This window comes from Megalobrama amblycephala, linkage group LG5 (assembly GCF_018812025.1).
Source record: "Megalobrama amblycephala isolate DHTTF-2021 linkage group LG5, ASM1881202v1, whole genome shotgun sequence".
Taxonomy (NCBI): domain Eukaryota; kingdom Metazoa; phylum Chordata; class Actinopteri; order Cypriniformes; family Xenocyprididae; genus Megalobrama; species Megalobrama amblycephala.
The window spans coordinates 26,262,197-26,285,068 of NC_063048.1; the positions used below are offsets into that span (position 1 = coordinate 26,262,197).

General features: G+C 36.0%; 1 protein-coding gene across 8 annotated transcripts in view; it reads right to left on the bottom strand.

The window, feature by feature from the left end:
• evla (Enah/Vasp-like a) overlaps positions 1-22,872 on the bottom strand; it is a 43,172-nt gene that overhangs the window by 8,625 nt on the left and 11,675 nt on the right. For 3 of the 8 annotated variants that reach the window (XM_048191561.1, XM_048191559.1, XM_048191556.1), the window contains exons 2-6: positions 10,448-10,616; positions 9,988-10,165; positions 3,748-3,805; positions 3,002-3,063; positions 1,112-1,900 (exon numbers count right to left, since the gene is read on the bottom strand). In XM_048191561.1, the coding sequence (XP_048047518.1) occupies positions 1,112-1,900; positions 3,002-3,063; positions 3,748-3,805; positions 9,988-10,165; positions 10,448-10,616 (1,256 nt within the window). Of the gene's footprint in view, positions 1-1,111; positions 1,901-3,001; positions 3,064-3,747; positions 3,806-8,821; positions 9,370-9,987; positions 10,166-10,447; positions 10,617-12,061; positions 12,195-22,231; positions 22,277-22,872 lie in introns of those variants that run through there. The other 5 variants (XM_048191557.1, XM_048191560.1, XM_048191564.1 and 2 more) reach the window with 5 other exon arrangements.

Sequence of the window (22,872 nt, forward strand, 5' to 3'; positions counted from 1 at the left end):
TTCAGCAGAAAATCAGGCAATCAGAATGATTTCTGAAGGATCATGTGACACTGAAGAAAGTAATGATGCTGAAAATTCAGCTTTAAATTACAGGAATGTAACAGGAATAAATTACATTTTAAAATATATTTAAATTCTAATAATATTTCACAATATTACTTTTTGTAACTGTTTTTGATGAAATAAATGCAGCCTCTGTAAGCATAAGAGATTTAAAAAATATAAAAATAAAAATCTTACTGTCCCCCAACTTTCACATAGTGAATATTGTTTCTGTATGAAAATAATTTCATAAGCATATTCACAAACACACTGCTGAAAAACAATGGCATGCAATACAATTCTGATTGGTTTGTAGTTTTCAAAAAAACAAAAAAACAAATCTGATGCCTGCAAGGCATTTCTGCAAATTTGACTAAACTTTATTTATGTCAGCCAGCTAGATAATATTAACTTGACAAATCAACAGAATTTGAATTTTAATACATCACAGAAAACCAAGCATTTAAATTTGCAAAGTGGATGTACAACAATGAACATTCAGTGGAACAAAAGAAAGAACAAATGACTGGTCTGTCAAATGGCCCAATTCTCTCTTGTTGAGCCCCATTTTATTGTTAACCAACCGTTTTAACATCAAACAACTGACACATTTCACTTTTATGATCTGCAAAGAACAAAAGCTCTGAGGAAAAAAAGGAACATGGGGTTAGTTTAAAGTGTGACGCATCGCTTAAACAATACGAACAAATCACCTTTGAGCAAACACAGATGAACCTCACTGTGATGTAGATAACTGTTTACCTTAAAATCTTAAATCATCCTTCCTCTATTCAGAACAAAGAAGGTGAGGCAGCTGCCATTTGTTCAAATGAGCTGCTGTGATTTTGTCGTATAACACATGTACAAAAGTCAACAGCCTCACTGACAATGCTGATGGGCCATTATTTGCATATGGTTTCAGTACAAAGACTGTACTGTTCTCTTTGGACAGCTTTTGAGATCAGCATGTCATCAGCCCAATTCCACTGGACAGGTGTGTGAAGTCTTTTGGTGGTGGGCAACTAATTACGGAGGGGGCAGCTGATGGGAGGCAGTCTGAAATACTTACTGCTGGAAGCTGTGGCGTTCTGATAAACAGGCGAAGGAGACGTCTTGGGCGTGGTGTGAGAGGTGGGTGTGGTGTCGAAAGGGGGTGTGGCCTGGTATAGCTGCTGTGGGTGGAGGGCGGGGCCTTGGATGGGCTGGCCAATGATTGGGGGTAGGGGGCAGGACGATTCTTGCATGGGATACTGTGGGTGCAGTACTGCTCCGGAGGTGACCTGCGTAGGAGGGTTTTGGTATGGGTAGTACTCCTCTGCCTGGCCATTGGATGACTGCTGGTGGTGTGTTACAGGCACCAAGTGGGAAGAGTTAGCGGGAGCTTTGGGGCCACAGGTTGGGCCGTTGTTTAGGGGTGGCAGGGGGAGGGCGACAGGCAGGGCAGGTTGTTTGACTGGCACTGCCATTACAACGGGGGCCGATGTAGCGGGTAATGGGGCATACATGTGGGCCGAGGACCAAGTGGCGTGTTTGGGGTCCAGTTGGGCTGTTGGAGGAGAAAGAGGGATTTGCTTGACATTGCGAGGTGGAGGGGCGACACCTGGCTGTACGGGGGAGAAAGCAGAAGCCAGAGAGGTGGAAAGCTGGGAAAGCTGCTGGGCCTTTTTTTGAGGGGAGTCCACCGTACGGTAGCCGCTCTCCCGTTCCTGGGAGGAAGAGGAGGTGTGGGAGGAAGGTGGCGTGGGGTTAAGGTGAGCATAGGAAGGGGGGAGAGTGTTAGCCCGATACTGTCTGAGGTCATGCAGAGCGGTTTCGGACTGAGAGGCAGATGCTGACACTTTAAACTGAAGGGTGGAGACTAAGAAACAGAGAAAGAGACAAACGGTTCAACACAAATGACAAACGAAAAGAGAGAAAATGTGAGAGTGACGAAAATCAAGCATCAAACTGTACAAAGCAACTGAAAAAGAATGATGAAATGTGAGCAAAATATAAGATTTTTAAAGCACGTTATATGCTACAGGTGAATCTCACAAAAACATCTACATGTAGGTCAGATTTCAGAAAAATAAAAAATGGAGAAATAACAGAAAATTAAGCATATTTTATGACCAAGATTTTGTTTCATTGTAACTCTATATTCATGACAATTACTGTAAATACCCCCTCCAAAATTTTCATTACAATAATTAATGGATGTGTATATTTTACTTTTGAGATTTTTTTAACAATATTAGTTATTCTCAAAGGTCTCATTCTCATTACTGTGATACAAAAGTACTAAAATGAATAAAAGTACTGAGTACATAAATGACAGACATTATTTCACAATTTTAATAACTAAATAAATAATACTAAATAACATATATATATATATATATATATATATATATATATATATATATATATACATATACACACACACATATATATATATATATATATATATATATATATATATATATATATATATATATATATATATTGTTATTTTGCATTAATGAAAATTTAAAGTGAGATCTGGATTAATTATCATGAAATAATGAACAAAGAAATCTTAATTGTCCTACAAAAGGCTTAATTTTCTTCAAGCAAAATGATTTCAACATGTTCTTGACATGTTTCATGAGATTCACCAAAACAGAACTCACAAATGCTGCTTATGGCATAGTGAAAAACAACTGTCTTGAACTGATTAATGCTTAAGCAGGTGCTGAAACAGAAAGAGAGCGTGTGTGTATGATAGAGGATGGGCAGTGTGTGTGTTGTTTGGAATTAGGATCTATTCTCCGGCCAGGGAATTTGATATTTCTCAGTGTTAACATTTGTCCAAGCAGACAATAAAGCCTGCAGGGTAACTCTGTGGTGGTTTTGTGAGTGTGTGTGTGTATGTGTGTTTTAATTGCACAGTATGTAGTCTCATATCATATTTCACAGTGATGTGGCATCCTTAGCCTACCTGCAGAGCCAGAGGTTCGTCGTTCCCTTTCCATCTGCATCTGATGCTGGTCCATCATTTGTCTAGAAACAAATGTTAACTCACTTAAAAGTAAAGTGAAATCTAAACACTCTCAATCCACTGTATGAACTGCTTACTGACATGCGCACTGGAAAATAAACATTTATGTGTGCTCACGCTTGTCACGTTTTGCTCATTAAATTTTAAAAATGCTAGATTGCAGGTTTGCATTTGACCACTAGAGGGCACAATCTAGACTTCATGTCATGACAGCAGTTCAGAAGTGTACTCAATCTTCATGACAGCAATATGTGAAAAATACTGAGTGTAAATGAGTAATTTCTAAAACAGTAATACACTGAGCACACTTTGACCTGTAAAGTTAAAAGTAAAGTGTGTAATTTCATTGCCTGTAGTGGCACTAAATGAAAATTCAGTTTTGATTTAGTTTCCCAAACACTCCTCATCTGCAATTGGTTGGGCAAAGCGATAGTCCCGCCCCATACTCAATCCATTGGTTGAGCCACTATCACAATGGTTGGGATGCTTAAACAAACAGGAATATTTTGAAAGTGCCACAGAGAAACAGTGTTTACGCCTTTCAGGGAAACCAGAAAAACATTACAGGCTTCACTTTAAAAAAGGAGCATATTCTGTAATTCAGGCCAATGTCCAATGTTTAAAAGCTTAATTAACATGTGACAGATGTCTCAGAAAGAATAAATGTCATTAGAGACGTTCCACACCTCCTTTGAGCCTCGGCGTCATCTGTCACCGGTCCATTCTGACGATGTGCTGCTGGACCTGAAGAAAAAGAAAATAATTGTACCTCATCATTTAGATATTTTATTTAAATGTCTCAGGAACTGTAAAATGCCTCTGATTGACTTAATATATCTTGACACCTTATGGCAGACTTGATTATTACAGTATTTTTCAATTGGTTTTGTTTCAGGACACAGATTTTGCATTGGGCAGCTGGTTTATGTCATCTGACACATCTTGGATTCTTCATTATATAGTATCATTTGGAAATGAAACATTTGACATTGGTCGGTACAAACCATGCTGCAGTTGAATCTATATTTGATACAGTATTGGTCATGCTTTTAGTTTTATTAGTGATTTTCACAAATCAGGGTATGTCACAAAAACCGGTTCATGTTCATCTGCTTACTTTGACTAGCTTCTACTAATTGACAATAAGTTGAATAATGATGAATAAGTTTGAATAAATGAATAAGTTTGATTGGACACATGGCCAATCAACATCAAAACAAAACAACATCAAAAGAGATATATATATATATATATATATATATATATATATATATATATATATATATATATGTAAGTGATAACTAATCAAACAATTACAGTCCAATAAATCCATCAGAACAAGCCATATTATGCCAAAACAACTATAAACATCAATAATGTCATGTCACAATTGCCCTCATACCCAACACCTCATTACTGGTAGACTTAGCAGTCGTTCTGAAGCCTCCATAATTGTTCTGTTGAATTTGTTAGGGTGTGAAGGAGCTCTGCTAATAATGGCAAACATGGATCTCAGGTTACTGAGATGATGACTATTTACGTCATATGACATTCAGGAACTCAGTATGGGGCATGGAAGCTCAAGGGAGTAAGGAAGGCCCTTCTGTTCAGAGAAAGGTCCTTAGTGTGGGCATATCTAATGTGGTTGATAATCTTTGGTTACTAGGCACCATCAAACATAATTGAGTTTAGCTCTATCTACTATGAAATTTAAGGTGGTGAAATAATGAGCTGTTCACACAGCTAGAGTATGCAGGGGGTCGCAAATCTTACAAAAAAATAAATTAAAATAAAACGCTAAAAAAATGCAATAGCCTGTTGTATAGAGAAAAACAATGGCCGTTCACACCAACGACGATAACTATAACTATAAAAAGTTTTGAGTTTTAATAACCATATCAATTCTAAGAGAATAGGAGTCTACACCACAGCTGATGAATGATAAAAACTCTGACAGCCAATCAGAATCCACCTTACTTTAAAGATCTTGAGAATTTAAAGTGGTAGATGATATATAAGTGTGCACTTATGAGAAATATAATATAGTTATCTTTATAATTATCATTATTGGCGATAACCGGGCTTAAAGGTGCTAAAGAGGATGTTTTGTTTTATACATTTTTGCAATATTACTTGAAACTGTCTTTACTAACTGATAAAAGACTATTTATTAGGTGGACTGAAAGGAATAATATTAATATACATCATCTCTGCAGGAGGTAGGGCCTTAAAAACATCAGCCAATCGTTTACGCGATCATCGCGTAAACGATTGGCCCTCTGGCTTGTCAATCACTGCCATGATGTTCCTTGTGAGAGACGTGCGCGGCTGCGCGCTCCAGTAACTTTCCACACTCTACAGGCGCCGCATGCAATGTTTTTGTCAGGAGACAGGAGTAACAACTGCAGATTATGAGTTACCTGCAGTGAGTTCGACATAATGAATCCACTAACACGACACAGCGAATGCCGGTGGTAAACACTCGTGTTCCAATACGAGTGTTTACGAGTTTTGGGAGGCATTCCTTCGAAGGAGGGGGGTTGTTCTTACGCATGCGCTCATTTCAAAAACTCAGTAACAGTCTTTGGTTTCTCAGTCGACGAAAAAATCCTCTCTATCACCTTTAAAGCCACTTTTTTAATTTTGTCTATTCAGTGATCTGCCACAATAATGTCATGTATTAACATTATCTTCTCAATTATACTTGTCAGCAAATATTGATTATAAGTTACATCATGTAATTCGATAAATTAAAATTTTAAATTTTACACAAATACCCCAGCCAGCATTTCAACATTTATTCTCCCATGAATCAGTATCATGGATCAAGAAAGAATCACTTTGGAATTTTGAAAACTGAATCAACATCAGTGTCGCAACATTTTAATTTTAGTACAGATCTTCAAATTTCAACAATGATTTCTAAATAATTTGTTAACCTTTTTATAACCATTTATCATCAAACATTGTTTCATTGCTATATCAGCATTACTTCAGCACTGAAACAACTGACAATATTGTGACTGCTTATGTTTTCTATTTTATACCTAATGAGACTGAAAGAACCACTGCATTTAAAGAGTTAACAATAAGGCAGCACTTCAGATTATCATAAACAGCAACTCCTCCGCAGCGCATGAAATACATATAATAAATACAGTTCTGCTTGATGAATAAGTAAGGGAGTAACATATGCCGTTTCTTTGAACAGTTATTGCAGATTGAGTAAATAAGCATGACAAACGAGACAGCTCGAAGACCTTGGCATTAGCAGTTGTCAGCAGGCTCAGTCTGGGTCTAAACAAGCTGCAGATGAAGCAGATGACAGGTGCGATTCTGCTTCCACATTTAATGATTAAATGATCCATGTCCTTAAGGTGATTATGGGAGCTAAAGTCTCACTGAATCACTCGCATTATGCAGCGTCATATTCTAAAACGCTCTTGATGATTTCCAAAAAAACCCCTCCTTCAATTTAATTCAAGATCCATATTTTAATGAGAGTACAAAAATATTCGTCATAAATCTCGGTGTAATAAAATGTGCTTATTTAGAAAAAGGAATAGCTATAATAAAGTATGTACTCGTGCTGATTCTAAGAGGGAAAACAGCTTGTCGTTAGCAAAAAAAAAACAAAAAAACAAAACTGAATAACTGCAGCAGGGCTGAATATCAAGTCCCTCAAGCAACAGGAATGGGAATATATTCGTACGTCACACGAAAGCAGCATTTCACACAGTGTCGCAAACATGCAATCCACCTGAGGTCCTGTCTACAGCAGATAGTCCCATTTCATCTGTCCCTAAATCACTGATTGACATTATAACAGACTGACATTATAATATTGAAAAGAAACATCACATACATCTTAAACTATAGGAAAAACTTCAAGTTAGCCAACTTTATAATATAACAAATTTGTCAATATATGATCTCCATAAATGGACCAACAGCATAAAAATCAGAGGATCAAGCTTACTTAGAATAAAACAAATATACAATATAATTTCACTGACAGAGCCTTACTGAATAAGACTGCGTCAGTACTATGAGAAACTTTTTTATGATAGGCTAGAGGCAGCCAGGGTAAAGAGGAAATTCAACAGAATTATGTATAGAGATTTATGAAATCTCAATCCCAAACCCTGCTGAGCATTTTGGGTAATGCCACATTGTCTCACTTCACCAATGGGCAAATATGTAAGTATCTTTTCTCTTGAGTTTGGCCCAAAAAGTGAATGAAATATCTTAATATGGACACTTCTCTAACAAAATATAATTCTGTGTGCGATTCAATCATAATGCTTGATATCACAGATGTGCACTGTGTAACCAGACATCATATAAAGCAAAGATATTACTCCTGATCACATATCCATCTCTGCTGCAGGTCGTGGCAGCTTAATACACTGTGTGATTTATTTCATGAACTCGAATTGAATCCCTTGCAATAGCAACATGCTGATAAATGGCTGCAGTATGAGGGTATTAAAATGGTTGGTGCGACTCATGCTGAATAAAGTTAATGGATTCTTAGTTTTAAGTGCTTCCCGAGAGTCAAATCTGGAGCTCTGGATTTTATTGTGATATATGGTCCAAGCTCTGTAGGAAAAACACTAAAAAATCTTATGATTAATTTGTGATGAAGTTTTTGGACAAGCTTTTGAAGTAAAGTATAGTCAATATTTACAGTGCTTTATGACGCACATACCATATCATTTGGTGGCTGCGTGCAGCAGCAGAGTCACTTTGTACCAAATACACATACCCTGGTGATCACTGAGCTGAAATGATGATGTCCACTGAGATAACATGAAGTGGAAAGACAGATACAATCTGATTGGATGAGGGGAACTACTTGTTTGATAAACCCTGCCATTTGTTTATAACACACCACTTGCATAATATAAATCTGTAGAGTATTTTAAAATGTTAACATAAAAAATAAATAAAATTAAAACTAAATTTAAGTGTTATATCAGGTAGAAATAGCTCCTTAAGGTAACAACTGGTGGTTACGTTTTTTTTTTAACTTTGCATTCAATTACTGAAACTGATCTAACAAGACACTCTTTTAGCAAATACAAGTATCTTGCATCAAATGTGTTTCTTCTGTCCTTCCAGGGCTTACCAGAACTTTAACTGAACTGAATAAACACTGTTTGCACATACATTTTATTTGATTTTCATATGGGTTTAATAAATGTTTTTCCTCAATTTAGGAAATGTTGAGATTTTTTTTTAAATGTTTTTTCAAAAGCTTGACAATATATTCAATGAAAGGATATTTGTAAGCTGTTAAAATAATTTTTGAAAATTTAGCAAATAATTAAAGTAACTTAAGTAACAACAATTGTAATAATCTTATTTTTTTGTATTATTATCAATGATATTATTAGTATTGTTTTTGTTGTTTATCATTGTTATTATTATTTTTAATTCATTTGCCTTTAATGTGACTGATTAATTTTTTGCCATAGCCTGACAAAACAATCGTATTATGATAATAAAACTACCAACAATATTAATTATGTTATATTTGCACTAATGATAGTCAAAAAATAGTCACAACAAACACACTAGATCCCAAACCCTCACACACCTCATCACGAGCTTCTGACAGGCACTGTGCCAAAAACCACTGAGCAGCTTCCACAACCCCATCCTCCATCAAAGGCAGCACAATGGCCCATCTGAGGCATCGCATCACATTAACACATGCAACTGAAACCTCCAGCCCTTCCTCTTAACAATACTTACTGCTGAGTTTTATTACCGTGGAGCTGATCCGTCGGATTGGCCCCGGGGAAAACTCCGGTCCAAGCATGGCTCTACAGCCCTCTTAGGTGACTTTAATCTATGTACAGATATCTATAATGGTGCAGTTTGAGCTCCACTACCAGGTGGGAACTGGTAATAACAGTCAGGACTCAGGACAGGTGAGTTCAGGCAGGTGAACACCAGCTTCTCTCTTCTGAGCATGCTAAGGTGCGAGTAGCACTTCTAAAAACCTTTGCAACTCTGTCTAGAAACATGTAGCACTCGTGGTCTGAGACTGTTTGGCTCCATGGATATTTTAACCAGGGCTATGACCCCCCCACATACATCTTATAAGTAGCAGCAGCCTGAAACTAGAGAGGCCCATGTGCTGTTCTTAAATAAGAATTATACTACACTTAAGAGTACCACGTATAAGACCCAAACAACAATATTTTCAGTGTGAATTTACACTATATTACAGACTACTAGTTGCCATTTTTGCAAGGAATTACAGTGAAATGATTGTAACACAGTAATTTATTTGTATGTTCATAAATACTTAAGCGATAAACACTGCAAACTACTTTTAAAAGATAAATGGGGGGGGGGGGGGGGTTAAGATATTTTTGATGAGAGCTACGTTCAGAATGTCAGAACGCTGGCTTATTATTGTCCGTGAGCAGCACGACGCATGCTTGTGATACTGACGCAGGAGCCGGCCAATAATGAGTCAGCGTCCTGACGCTGAACGTAAACAGCGTATGAGAATAACACAGAAGAGAAGATGTTGAATAAAGTTGCACACAAAAGTATTCTCGTTGATTCATAAAATTAAGGTTGAACCACTGCAGTCATATCAACTATTTTAACAACGTCTTTAGTACCTTTCTGGATCTTGAAAGTGGTGGTTAAATTGCTGTTTATGGAGGATTTCATCAAAAATATCTTAATTTGTGTTCCAAAGATGTACAAAAGTCTTACGGGTGTGGAAATTTCAAAAACTTACTTTGAATGCCTTTAAATTTATTATTCATATCAAGCTGATCTCTAAAAATGATAATAAATGACAGAAATAATCCAAGTAACACCTAATCAAACACCACGCAAGAATAATGCAGCAGAGTGTGGCACAGAGTTAAAAAAAAATACAAGGTCATGTAAATTACCTGCATCCTGAGAGCTCAGGACATTGAGCGCAAAGAGCATGGCAGTGGAGAAGGTGGTGGCCTCCTCTTTGCTGGCAAAATTCAGCCCGTAAACTTGTCGCGCATCACGCCATTGGTGAAAAGTTGGCGTGGCCTGGTTATATTTCAGACCTTTCACAATGGAGTAATTTATAACGACCTGGAAGAGTGGCGATATGTGGTTATGTATCTGCATCTGTGACATTTTCTCTGTAATCAAACTATTTCAAATGCTCTTCAAGCAAAGGGTCAATTATACATTCACAAAAATGGTGTTTTGGGAAACTACAGAAACAGAATTAGATGTTAAGATGTAAAATGACACAAACCGAATGGAAAGTTCACTGAAAGTGACTGTAAAACTAAAGCACACACTGTGTACGGTAAGATCATATCACACAGTCTCTTCTTTTTGTGTTGTTGTGCCATGTTCGTATCTCACCTGCTGGTCCTGCAGTTTGACTCCCACCACACGGAAGCTATTGTTGACAGTATTGTGGTAGATGTTGATGCGGCTGAAGCCTTGCTGGCCCGGTTTGACTGGCACCCATTTTTTGCTGGTGTCATCATAGATCATCACAGAGGCTCGGGCTTGACATATACTCTGTTCACTGTGAGGAAAAAACAGGGACGCTGGTTAAAAATTCACTCTGCTCAACAACAAAAACCACAATGATAAATTACAAAATGAGACAATGAAATACAGATGTCAGACAGAAAGTGTCTCTTAGCAACTAACAATGTTGCAACTTGATTTGTGCATAATATTTAGACTGTCAAAGAGTCAATGACATTACATACAACCCGTCAGCTAGTTATCAAAAGAAAGAGTTTGAAGAAATCCTGTAAAAGAATGTTTATTCCAGAAGACAAAAACATCCAAACCCTTGACAACCCCTTCAGAAATGTCCTTCGCCCTTACTGTGGCATTATGGCACAGTAATTGCCCCACTGAATTTGTTTGAAGACACTGAGCAAGAAGCTGGTTTGTCATCTAAACTAATTATATAGTGCAATAGGCAGCTAACGAGCGAGGCAGGAATGTAACCGTGTTGACTGCTTGATTTAAGACCACATTTTAATTAAACAAATGAGGTTTTCTGCTTCTTTTCTGCTTCTGTTGTCAGGGTGAACAACTAACACAAATAGAGAGTAAAAAGTGTGTACTGTATGATCAGCTTTGATTTACCTTGCTAGCTTACACACACAAACATAATTATTCATTATCCCATATATATTAATGGTCACACTTTAGTTTAGGGTCCAATTCTCACTATTAACTATGACTTTTGCCTCAATAAACTCTTAATTACTGCTTATTAATAGTTAGTAAGGTAGTTGTTAAGTTTAGGTATTGGGTTGCAAAATGTGGTCATGCAGAATAAGGCATTAATATGTATTTTTTAAGTACTAATAAACAGCCAATATCCTAGTAATATGAATACTAATAAGCAACTAGCCTAGTTAACAGTGAGAGTTAACAGTTCTTGTATAATACCCATAATACACACACATACATACATACATATACATTATGTATAATGCATATATATGTGTATGTGTGTGAATATTATATATATATATATATATATATATATATATATATATATACACATACATATTTAACTACCTACATACATATATATGCATTTTGTGCACATTAGATTGTAACATTGTGATCAGCACCTATAAATTACTGTATATTCAAACCTTTCGCAAACTTCAAAAATCTGCAGACTGAAATTAAGTATAAAAAAATAAAAAATACTACAGCCTTCGAACGGTTCACACAAAGAAGATCGGTTTCCTGTTGGTGCCAAATTAAGCTAGGCAGATTTCCACCATGACTTCTATACACCCTAAAACATACTGTACCACCACACCCATCTCCCACAAAAACACCCAAACCCAGCCACACGCGCCTTAAACCCAGCTGTATAACTGGAAGAGCAGCAGCACATGACCAAAGCAACTCTTACTGACACCAAAACCAACCGATAAAATACAGCCATTTGAAAATTGCTCTGAGAATTAAAGTAAGATGAATCAGACTCACCTGTTTTGTGACATTATGCCAAAATAGAAAATTCAATGCATAAATAGACTTTATATAGAGTTGATTAGTGGGGGCTGGACTACCGAGGAGAGAGAACTTAAAGAAACAAGCATTTATGAGAAGTGAAATAAGTGAGTTTCTTTCCATTTTTTTTTAAAGGATGTGTTTGTACACACTCAACTCAATTAAATATGGCTTTATATCTGCACGTTTGATTTTCAAAATTTGTATGTTTTACCAAGTCATGGATAGAGGACATGAAGTACTTTTGGAATCGATATACTCTATCTATATCTATTTTAAACAGTATTTTGTATTCATGCAGCTTTAATGAGCTCATACTAATTGTATTAAATATTTGAAAAAAAAAAAAAAAGAAGTAAATCTATTAAGTATTTGTCACGCTACAGGACAAACTAGTATAGAGGAAAAAGGTGATTAAAACTGATTAAAAAACAATAAAAATGGCCGATATATTTTTTCCCCATAATATTATTTAAATTTATTACTATATATTTTAAACTTAAAACATGATGTTAAAAAATAAAATAATAACGCATCAGCCACCCTCATACAATGTTACTCTTTAAAGATCGAAACCGGACATTTGCACATTTCATGCTTTCGCAACAACATTTTCTGTCATTCACTACTCTCGGTTCTTCATTCTCCGCTCTTTCATGCTTGCCTTACGACAGAGCCTATTTCTAGCATCCATCTGGGGTTAGAGGGCGGCACGGTAGATTCTTCCGTGTCCTCTTGGTTTCATTTCTCCCCCCCTAGAGCAAGTCTGAAATAAAGTACACAGTCTCTCCTCCACCGATGATGCTTGGTTGTCATAAATTACATCGTGACGGCTCTTTGCTTCTATAAACATCCAATATATTTAGACACCGGACTATCTCGGTTTACTTGTTCTAATAACACATCATGCAAGGCCTCTCTCTCTCTCTCTGACTATTTATGCATAAAAACATGGAAAAATGTTGTCTCAAATGGAACAAGAATAATTATCAAATAGAATCAGTATAATAAGACTTTCCAAAAAACCTGCACTTCTAAAGGGTCAGTGTCAGTAATAGCAAGCTATAAATATCAGAGTCAGACACATTTAAAACTTAGAAAGCTTTATAGTTAGTCTGTCCCAGAACTACAAAGACAGTAACTGAGCAGAGTTTTGATGTTCAAAATGTGAAACTTTTGGGATCTACCAGAGTAGGATTTCAGGAGATTGGAGCATGCAAAAAAAAAAAAAAAAAATTATATATATATATTACATATTTTACATTGTTGCAGCACCTCTCTCCCTAGCTTGTCAGTAACACTCTGTTTAGTTCTGGTCTCTATGAAGGCCCTCTTTGCAAAAAGTGCAACATGCTCTGATTGGTCGGCTAGACCAGTGTGTTGTGATTGGTCAACTGCTTTGAGGGTGGTTAGGAAATGTCCTGGGCCTTACCATAATTGGGAGTTTCAACAAACTACTAACACAACTCAATAAGGTCTCGCCCACTTTATTTTTTGTATGTTTTGGCCAATAATTATTTAAATTAAGAATATTGTGATGTTTTCGTTCCCGGAAGTAAATTCATGACTAATAGAGGCATTTCAGAAACAGTGCTGCTTACTGATATAGAGAAAAACTCTTTGGAGTGGACTTTGTGCTTTGTAACTTTGCAGAACTTGTTCATACTCAAACAGCAACATTACACACTAAATAAAGTTGAAAAAGTAAAAAAGCTTAATAGGACCACTTTAAAATCTCATGGGGTACTTAAAGCAAATATTTTAGGTCAAAGAGGTTCCCAAAAAAGTTTGTGAATCCCTGATTTAAGGGCACAGGTTAGAGCTACAATTATTTACAATATATGTCAATTTCAAGCTTTTCATTGTGTCTGAAAATCTATAATATCTCTGCTATTTTTGAATGGCTGTTAATAAAGAAAAATGGTGTGGCTATAGCATCTACCTGCAAACTTTGATTTTTTTTTTTTATTAAAAAATTCTTGTTTGTCATTTTAAAGCTGTCTAAATTTAGAGCAAAGAAATGTTATGAGTAACATGCTGCATTAAAATGTTTGTGGCTGCTTTGGTTCACTCGTACAGTGTAATACATTATTACATTAGACACAACAAAACCTTGCCAAATGAGAGCAGATATTTGATCACTGATAAAAATGCACTAAACAATCATTTTGCACTTGAGTAAATCTGCTACAGTGCCCAACAGACATTTGTGGCTGAAAGGAGGCCATGCTGAGAGTCTGAATACCGCACAGATCTAATGCTATTACTCCATAAAGCACCACTATGGGGCAGGGACCTCCTGAGCCTTCCAGCTATGACCCCATTAGCTGAATGCTCTCCAATGTGGATGAATGTGAGTAAATGTGTGCAACTGTTAGTGTGTGATAGAAAAAGCCACATGAGCCTGACTTTGTAAGGACACTACAAGACATGGATGTATGGTTGAATCTATACATAGTACTCGCATGTCACAGGCACAATATACTGTAAGAATGTTTTCTGATGGCTCACGGTTGCCATAGGAAAGTTTGGGAGAGATGAGTGTTGCTAAGCGATGACAGGGTCAGGACCAGGCCAGACTCCACCGTTTGTCCATTACACAGCACTTTGGTGCATAAAGAGTATTATTTGCTTTTTTATTATGAAATTGTTTGTTGAGCTCTAGACTGTTCTGCACACCCTGTGCAAGTTTAATCTGCATACTTTTAGTTAGTGGGAATTGGGAATTGTTCCAAGGAAATGAAAGAAAATATTTTTAAAAATAATAATGCACAGTGACTAGGTGATTAGTATAATTGACTCATTTTATATATATATATATATATATATATATATATATATATATATATATATATATATATATATATATATATATATACATCATACATATATACACAACACATATAAAAAAAAAAAATACAAATTTAAATATATTATAAACACTTTATACATTTATTTATTAATTTAATGCTAGTTAATTATTAATATCTGTCACAGAATCTCTTTAAAACCAATCAATAGTTGACTACTCAATCAGGCAACTCACCAAATACATTGAAAATATGTAGTTTTGCACATTCCAAGCCAAGATTCTTTGAATTCTTTCAAGACGGTATAAGAGGAGGGCGAGAAAATCTGTTATCAGCCTTAGACTCCCATTTGATAAGCTGCCATAATTAATAAAAGCTGCGAAAAGCCTGGCATTTCCCATTTGGCTTCTGCCATCCTCATCACACCCTCAGTGAACCTGGTCTCCGAGAGAGAGCTTGACAGGGCTAGGCTCCTTTTAATCTCATATAAAAAAAACATTTTGTCTTAGCTCAAGGCCAAACACAAGGTCCAACTCTGCTTATGTCTGGTCATAAGATCTTCAGTGCCTCGTTTGCCCAGATTTCAGAGGAAAATAACAGAATGTGCCTGAATTGGCTCTAAGCCTATAGTGTGCTTGTCTAGGCTGTGCATCTGGATATATGCCTGGATGTTACACTCTTCACCATCATTTGATCATCATTTAATGAAGAGCTGCTGCCACGATTAACAGATGTACATAAACATCTCTTTTAAATTAAATTACTTTTACCACCTGCTTTCTGCGAGTGGTAACAGCGCAGCATTAAAGGGATAGTTCACCCAAAAATGAAAATTCTATCATCATTTACTCACCCTCAAGTTGTTCCAAATCTGTATAAATTTCTTTGTTCTGTTGAACACAAAAGAGGATATTTTGAAGAAAGTTTGTAACCAGGCCACTTTGGGGCACCAATGACTTCCATAGTAGGAAAAAAACTACTATGGAAGTCAATGGTGCCCCAAAACAGTTCAGTTTAACACATTCTTCAAAATATTTTCTTTTGTGTTCAACAGAACAAAGAAAATTATACAGATTTGGAACAACTTGAGGGTGAGTAAATGATGACAGAATTTTCATTTTTGGGTGAACCATCCCTTTAATTGCACATAGCAAGTTTTGTAATTGGCACAATCTATAATAAGCCTAATTTACATAGAAATAAGCAGAGTTTGACATATATGACACTGAATTAATTTAAATACTCAAATGTCAGTGCTACTTCAGTGCACATAGCACCTAGTCAGTGAATAAAACCTATTTTGTTTTTGTTTTTCTGTGTTTGAAATAACACGCACACACAAGTATTTACTGTGAGACATTTTTGACGGAATGAAACACTGAGAAGTACACACTTAAAATTACAGTTAGGGTTATTTTTAGCTTATAGCAAAAATGCTACACACAAATGAGCCCCTTAAATGTTTCTAAAGCAAGTAAAATATGGAAGTCCCCTGTTATTAGAGTGTGGGAGGATGGATTTGAAACAAATGAGAGTTTGTAGGAAACGGGGAGGCATTTTTTAGCTTGTAACCCAGTAATCATTTTGGGAAGGGTGGGAACCAAGCTAAATCTCTGCCTATGAGGGACACTTCCCACTCACAGGGCTTCTGAGGCCTAAGGAACTGCATTACAGGCTGACTTCCAGCAAGATCTGGATTTAACGTCTCCTGCAACACAGTAATCTACATCAAGCAAGTAAATGTCACAGAGCACAGAGGGAAACAAGGAACATAGTCGGCCCCTACATAATCAGACTAGGGCTAGAATCAGAGACTACAGAATAACACAAGACGTGTCACTCGTATTGTTTTGAATGGGAGAAAGTGTAACGCGCAATATGGCGGAATAAGTCCCGCCTTCTAAATAAGAGCCAATCGCCGACTGGTAAAGTCATCGCGTCACTTCAGCGGCCGTTAGAATCACCGGTTTCTATCCGCTTGTTTAGTCGTGACGTAAGGAACGCCGTTTCCGGGTCCAAGCCTCGACTCGTTTCACTTGAGAATGCCATCGACGGCCGTTTATGAGCGCTATTTGTTCATATTAAACATCAAACATTTTAAAAAGTTGAACATTTTAAATACTTACAGTTTACACAACAGTCTCCATGCTCACAGTGTCACAGACATTAATATTTTAACTTTTTATAAAAGTCGAATCATTGTCTGGCCATCTAGAATTCTGGTATGGAGATAAAGGTTATGATTATAATTTTTTTGTAGTATTACACCACATCGTGTGTGTATATTAGCACCATTTGTTGTTTTCTTGTGGTAGGAAATAGTATTAAAAACAGAATACCACTATCTGGTTGGAAGAGTCACATTTACATTTTCATTTAGCGATGACTGAAGCCTTTTAAGTCTGAGGCATGACTTCTTTTCGTTGTATGACTGAGGTGTGAGGAAGTCCAAATATGAACACCGTACAGGGGTTTAGGGAAGAACATAAACAGTGCATAATCGATTACATCGACGCACTGTTTTCAGCCCAAATCAGACTAATTGTAATAGTTTTTTAGTTATTTCATGGTATGCAACGATGATAACAATAACAAGCTACACTTTTGAAATAACATACATTTATTTTATCAACCAAACATGATATTTAGCCAGATAGCTAACAAATATTGTGTTAAACTGACTCTTTTGATTAAATAAAAATCTGGCAGCCATGAAGGAAAGTCTCTTATTATCACCAAGGCTGCATTTATTTAATCAAAAATACAGCAAAAACAGCAATAACATAAAATATTACAATTTAATAGATTTTTTTTTGTAACATTATAAATGTCTTTACTGTCAAACTGATCTCTAAGTGCAAGTTAGTAAAGAAATCAAAAATCACATACTATTAACAATCATGAGAACACACTTTCCTTTACAGTGAAAACAATCCCAGAATGCATTGTACCAAGCTAAGTGGAAAAATAAATCCAAGGTGGGGCGAGCAAATTCTGAGTAGCATACCATACTATTACTAAAGCCAGCAACTGGTCTCAGAAATTATGCTAATGTAAATATAATCTTTTTTTATTATCTATTTTTAATAATATTAAACATTATAAAATCATGAATAAATAAAAACATTTTAATAATTAGCCTGTTATACAACTGCTGGGCCATAATGACACTATTAATGCAAAAAAAAATTAATGTTATTTATTTATTATAAAATTTGAAAAATAAAGGCAGCAATGGCCATTTATCCATATATATGTGTCAGCTCCTAAAGAACATCACTTAACTTCAATGTATGTCAGATTTACCCTCCCCCCCAAAATCCACATCCATACACACAGGCTTCACTAAAGCTACAATGGTAGAAAGCAGTGCTGATGGCCTAATGGTCTTTTTTTGCTTCTGAATTAATGTGCTTAAGTGCTCAGCTAAATGTTTCAGGCAGGGCTATGAGGTTTATAATGCTAGATTTATCCTGAACATTGACTGGCATTATCTGTCATTCTCTAAGGCGCACGCTTTCAAAAAACTTACATTTCAAAAAAGCTAAGATTACATTCAAATCTTGCTAATTTCACATATGGCTTTTGAGGGGAAAATTAAAACCTACATGTCATATGAGGTTTTGACTGAGAAGAAGATAATATCTAAAGAATATTCTCAATAAAGCTGGATAAGGTTAGACTGAGAGCTGGTGCATGTCTTGTGTTTTACTGCTGGAGGTACTACAGAAACACTCACCACATCTTTTTAAAAGAGTCACTGGACCGAAAGTGAACATCTCCCCTAAAGCAACTCTTTCTTTAATAACTGCATAAATTAAATATGGGCCCTCACAGAACATCTTCACAGTGTTTCCACATAAACCAACCCTCAATAATAATTCATCAGTGAGCATCACTAGGTCTGCAATTGCTTGAAATGGTTCACACTGGTGGCTAGCAAGTTAGCAACCCAAAATTGGGTTGCAATTTTGTTCTTAAAAAAAACACACTTCTAAATAGATAATAATAATATAAATAAATAACAGAAATATAATATAAAAATATATAATAGAAATATAAATAATAAATATTACAATTAAATAAATTAAAATACATTTAAGCAAGAATATTTAGGACATCTTAAGTGCACATTTAGGACAGGGAAATAAATAGGCTTATTAACTTTAAAGGGGAGGGGAAAAAACACATCCCATATCTTTTTTGTTGACATCAAAGGATATGCCTCCAATCAAACACTACAGTATTTTCTTAAACTACTAAAATTAGACAGGCGTCAGTATGGATAGGTTGCATACAGTGTGACATCCTTGAAAAACTTAAAACTACAAAACTATTAAATGTGTTCACTTGGAACAAGGACATACACAATTATATTTTATTATATTATTAAATATTAGTTCATTTTAATGTTTGTTCTTAAGGACTTATTTGTGTACAAAACTGTTGTGTACAAAACCACTTGATGTTCTGAAGCATTCCAGATTCATGCTAAACAATCAGGTTCCTTCTGTTTCTTTGTGCCAAAACAAACATCTTCAGACATGTTCTTCAAACATTTTAAAATGTTTAATAAACCTCACATTAAGTAGCTGATGTGAACAGGAAATCACACTGACCTTATTTTGCATCCACTCTTATGAAGACCAGAGTCACTCTGACTCTGTGGTAGGCAGAACTGGACAGAATGAGCATCCATCTCTCAAATACATCCACAAAACACACCTGTACTGCTCAACAGTGGATGTGAACCCTTAACCAAACCTGCTTTAATGTATCTCAAACACATATGTAAAATAGACCTGTTGTAGTACAGAACAACAAATGCGTACTTCAAACCAAACAAGCTTTAAATCATCTAGAGAGCCGTTCCAAGATTAAATAAGCAGTTTTAAACGTCATAATCCCATCATATCCTCAAAAAAAAAAAAAAAAAAAAAAAACAGGCAAATGACAATCTGTAAGGTTGTATGATCTCAACTGATGTGACAAAGTCAAGAGAAAGTAAAGCAAGGAAGAGAAACGGGGTCAACAGTGAATGAGTGGTCAAAGTAGGGTCACACTATCTAGCACCCGGGTGTCACAGGATCAGGTTTTCCCCTGTAAGAGGACGGCCTGACAGTGGATGTGTGTTGTTTTGTCTAACCCTGAGGGGGATTACCTCATAACACCCAACCCCCCATCCAGCTGTGACCGAGGAATTGAAAACGAGACAGTGCTTCATGATGCTACTGCTGCCAGTATATTACACAGTATGTTTTATTTACTATTTGTAGTAGGGTTGTCACAGTACCAAACTTTCAGTAGTTGGTACCAATAGTAGTAAAATGTTGCAGGTACTAATTTCAGTACCAGAGCAAAAATTGTTGAATTAAGTACTTTAAAATATTGTCTCTTTCTTCTCGTCCGTTGGTTATCACTGTCAATCACTGCAGTTTCTGATTCAATTGCGCATTTAAAGTTGCCAAATTCAAAGCAGTTGTCAATCCAGAAACTTCGCAGTGTACTTGGCAGCATGAAAAACTAAACTTGTATTCAGATTGTGAATAAGTAATAAACAGACAGCAAGAGAAGAGCCCTCCCTTTATAATCACTAAGGCTGTCAATCTCTAAAGTACAAGCTCACTAAATTCTGCTCTATCACAAAAACTCCCGTTATAATAAAAAAAGGCTGTCTTAAAGGGATAGTTGACCCAAAAATGAAAATTTGATGTTTATCTGCTTACCCCCAGGGCATCCAAGATGTAGGTGACTTTGTTTCTTCAGTAGAACACAAATTATGATTTTTAACTCCAACCGTTGCCGTCTGTCAGCTGTATAATGCGTGTCAATGGGAACTCCATCTATAAGAGTAAAAAAAAAAACACGCACAGACAAATCCAAATTAAACCCTGCGGCTCGTGACGACACATTGATGTCCTAAGACACGATCGGTTTGTGTGAGAAACCGAACAGTATTTATATCATTTATTACCTCTAATACACCACTATGTTCAACTGCGTTCAGTATCCGGTTAGTGAGGTCAAAAAATGCGTTCTGATGACGGAAGTGATGTCTCGCGCTTTGCTTCAATGAGTGCGAGACATTACTTCCGTTGTCAGAGCGCGTTCAGACCTCACTAACCGGATGTGGAGGGCAGTTGAACAGTGGTGTTTTAGAGGTAAAAAATAATATAAATACTGTTCGGTTTCTCACACAAACCGATCGTTTCGTGTCTTAGGACATCAATGTGTCGTCACGAGCCGCAGGGTTTAATTTGGATTTGTCTATGCATGTTTTTTTTACTCTTATAGATGAAGTTCCCATTGACACGCATTATACGTCTGACAGACGGCAACGGTTGTAGTTAAAAATCATCATTTGTGTTCTACTGAAGAAACAAAGTCACCTACATCTTGGATGCCCTGGGGGTAAGCAGATAAACATCAAATTTTTATTTGTGGGTGAACTATCCCTTTAATTGTACAACGAATCTTTAATTTACATCGCGTTTTACATCGGCTCGTGTTGAACAAAACAAAAATGTGTGTTTTTAGCAATGTTAAGCGGATTCTGACTTACTGACTAGCACCTCTGATTGGCCATTGTGTTCACACGCTCAACAGATATGATTGTGATTGGCTATGATGCTCAATGCTTGTAAAACACACTGTAAATAGAAACCTTTGATGCTCAGTAAGCGCTCAAACAAACACAAACGAAAGTGTTTGAAAGCAACATGTACAACAACTTGTAGCAAAGATGGCATACAATTAAAAACTAATGATGCGCTGAAATTTTCAGTTTCGGCCAAAACAGGTTTGGAGGGCCGAAATCATTTATCGAAATGGTGACATTTAATTAGAGCTTCTCCAATGATGCATCTTGACTGTGTATCAGTGTCTATTTAGAGCAAATGACGAGGATAAGCTACAACAAGTAAACCTGTTAGCTGTGAAGACGCTAGGGCTTGGTTAACAATATAAATTTTTTGTTTTGTTTTTCATCAATCTTCATTTTGATGAACCGAGATATTTTAGTATGCTGCTTTTAGTTGATGCGTGAACAAAACTTTACTACACATTATTTGTAGAGCACCTACCATCCAATAATCATAAACTTTGTGCTTTGTTACTTATGATATGAAACAAAGTCTGAGCTTTCAAATTCTGCCAATTATATTCTGAAATTCAAAGAATAAATATGATTTGGTGCTCTTTAATGTGGCATGACAGATCGCTATAGCCCCTTCAGATCATGTGAACTGATTATCTCTTCCTCTTTACTACTAGTTATAGCACGAAATAAACATGAATGAACACCAGAAGGAATTTTGAAAGAGACAGTACAACTTACTGAAATGTATCATGTCTCATGTACTCGCCAAATCAGTGTTTCAACCTAAGGAAGACATCAATAAAACAGCTTATAGACAATGTCACGTAATGTTACATTTACCTCAGGAAAGCCATTCAATGTCTGTATTTAGTCAGCTACAAAAAATAACTCTCCTCTAGAGAAGAATTTTGCCAAACATATGCACTATATTACATAATCATTATATTTTTACTTAATCTGTTGTCCTCACTATTTTATGTAATTTTGAATAAATCTGTCGTGGAAAATGTCGTGGTTATTATTACAGCCACCTTTTAAATATTTATATTTCAATAACAAATTGAAGTAGAAACAGAATTGTATCCTTAAAAAGTTTATAAAAACTGCCTTATGTGCAGTTTAAATGTTTATAATTCAACAGTTTTTGAGTGTTCATACTACATTTGATAAATTAATTGATTATTAAATCAACTATTTTTGGTTTCGGCATAGGGTTTTTGGCGTTTCAGTGTGTCAGTAAAAAAATCATTCACCAAATCATTTTGGTGAATCACTATTAAAAAAACTACTTAACCAATTGGATATGTATATGAAGAGTTTGGTTCCAAAACGCAATAATTCCATTTTGATTAATTTGAGTAAAAAGGTGTTTTCTTTAC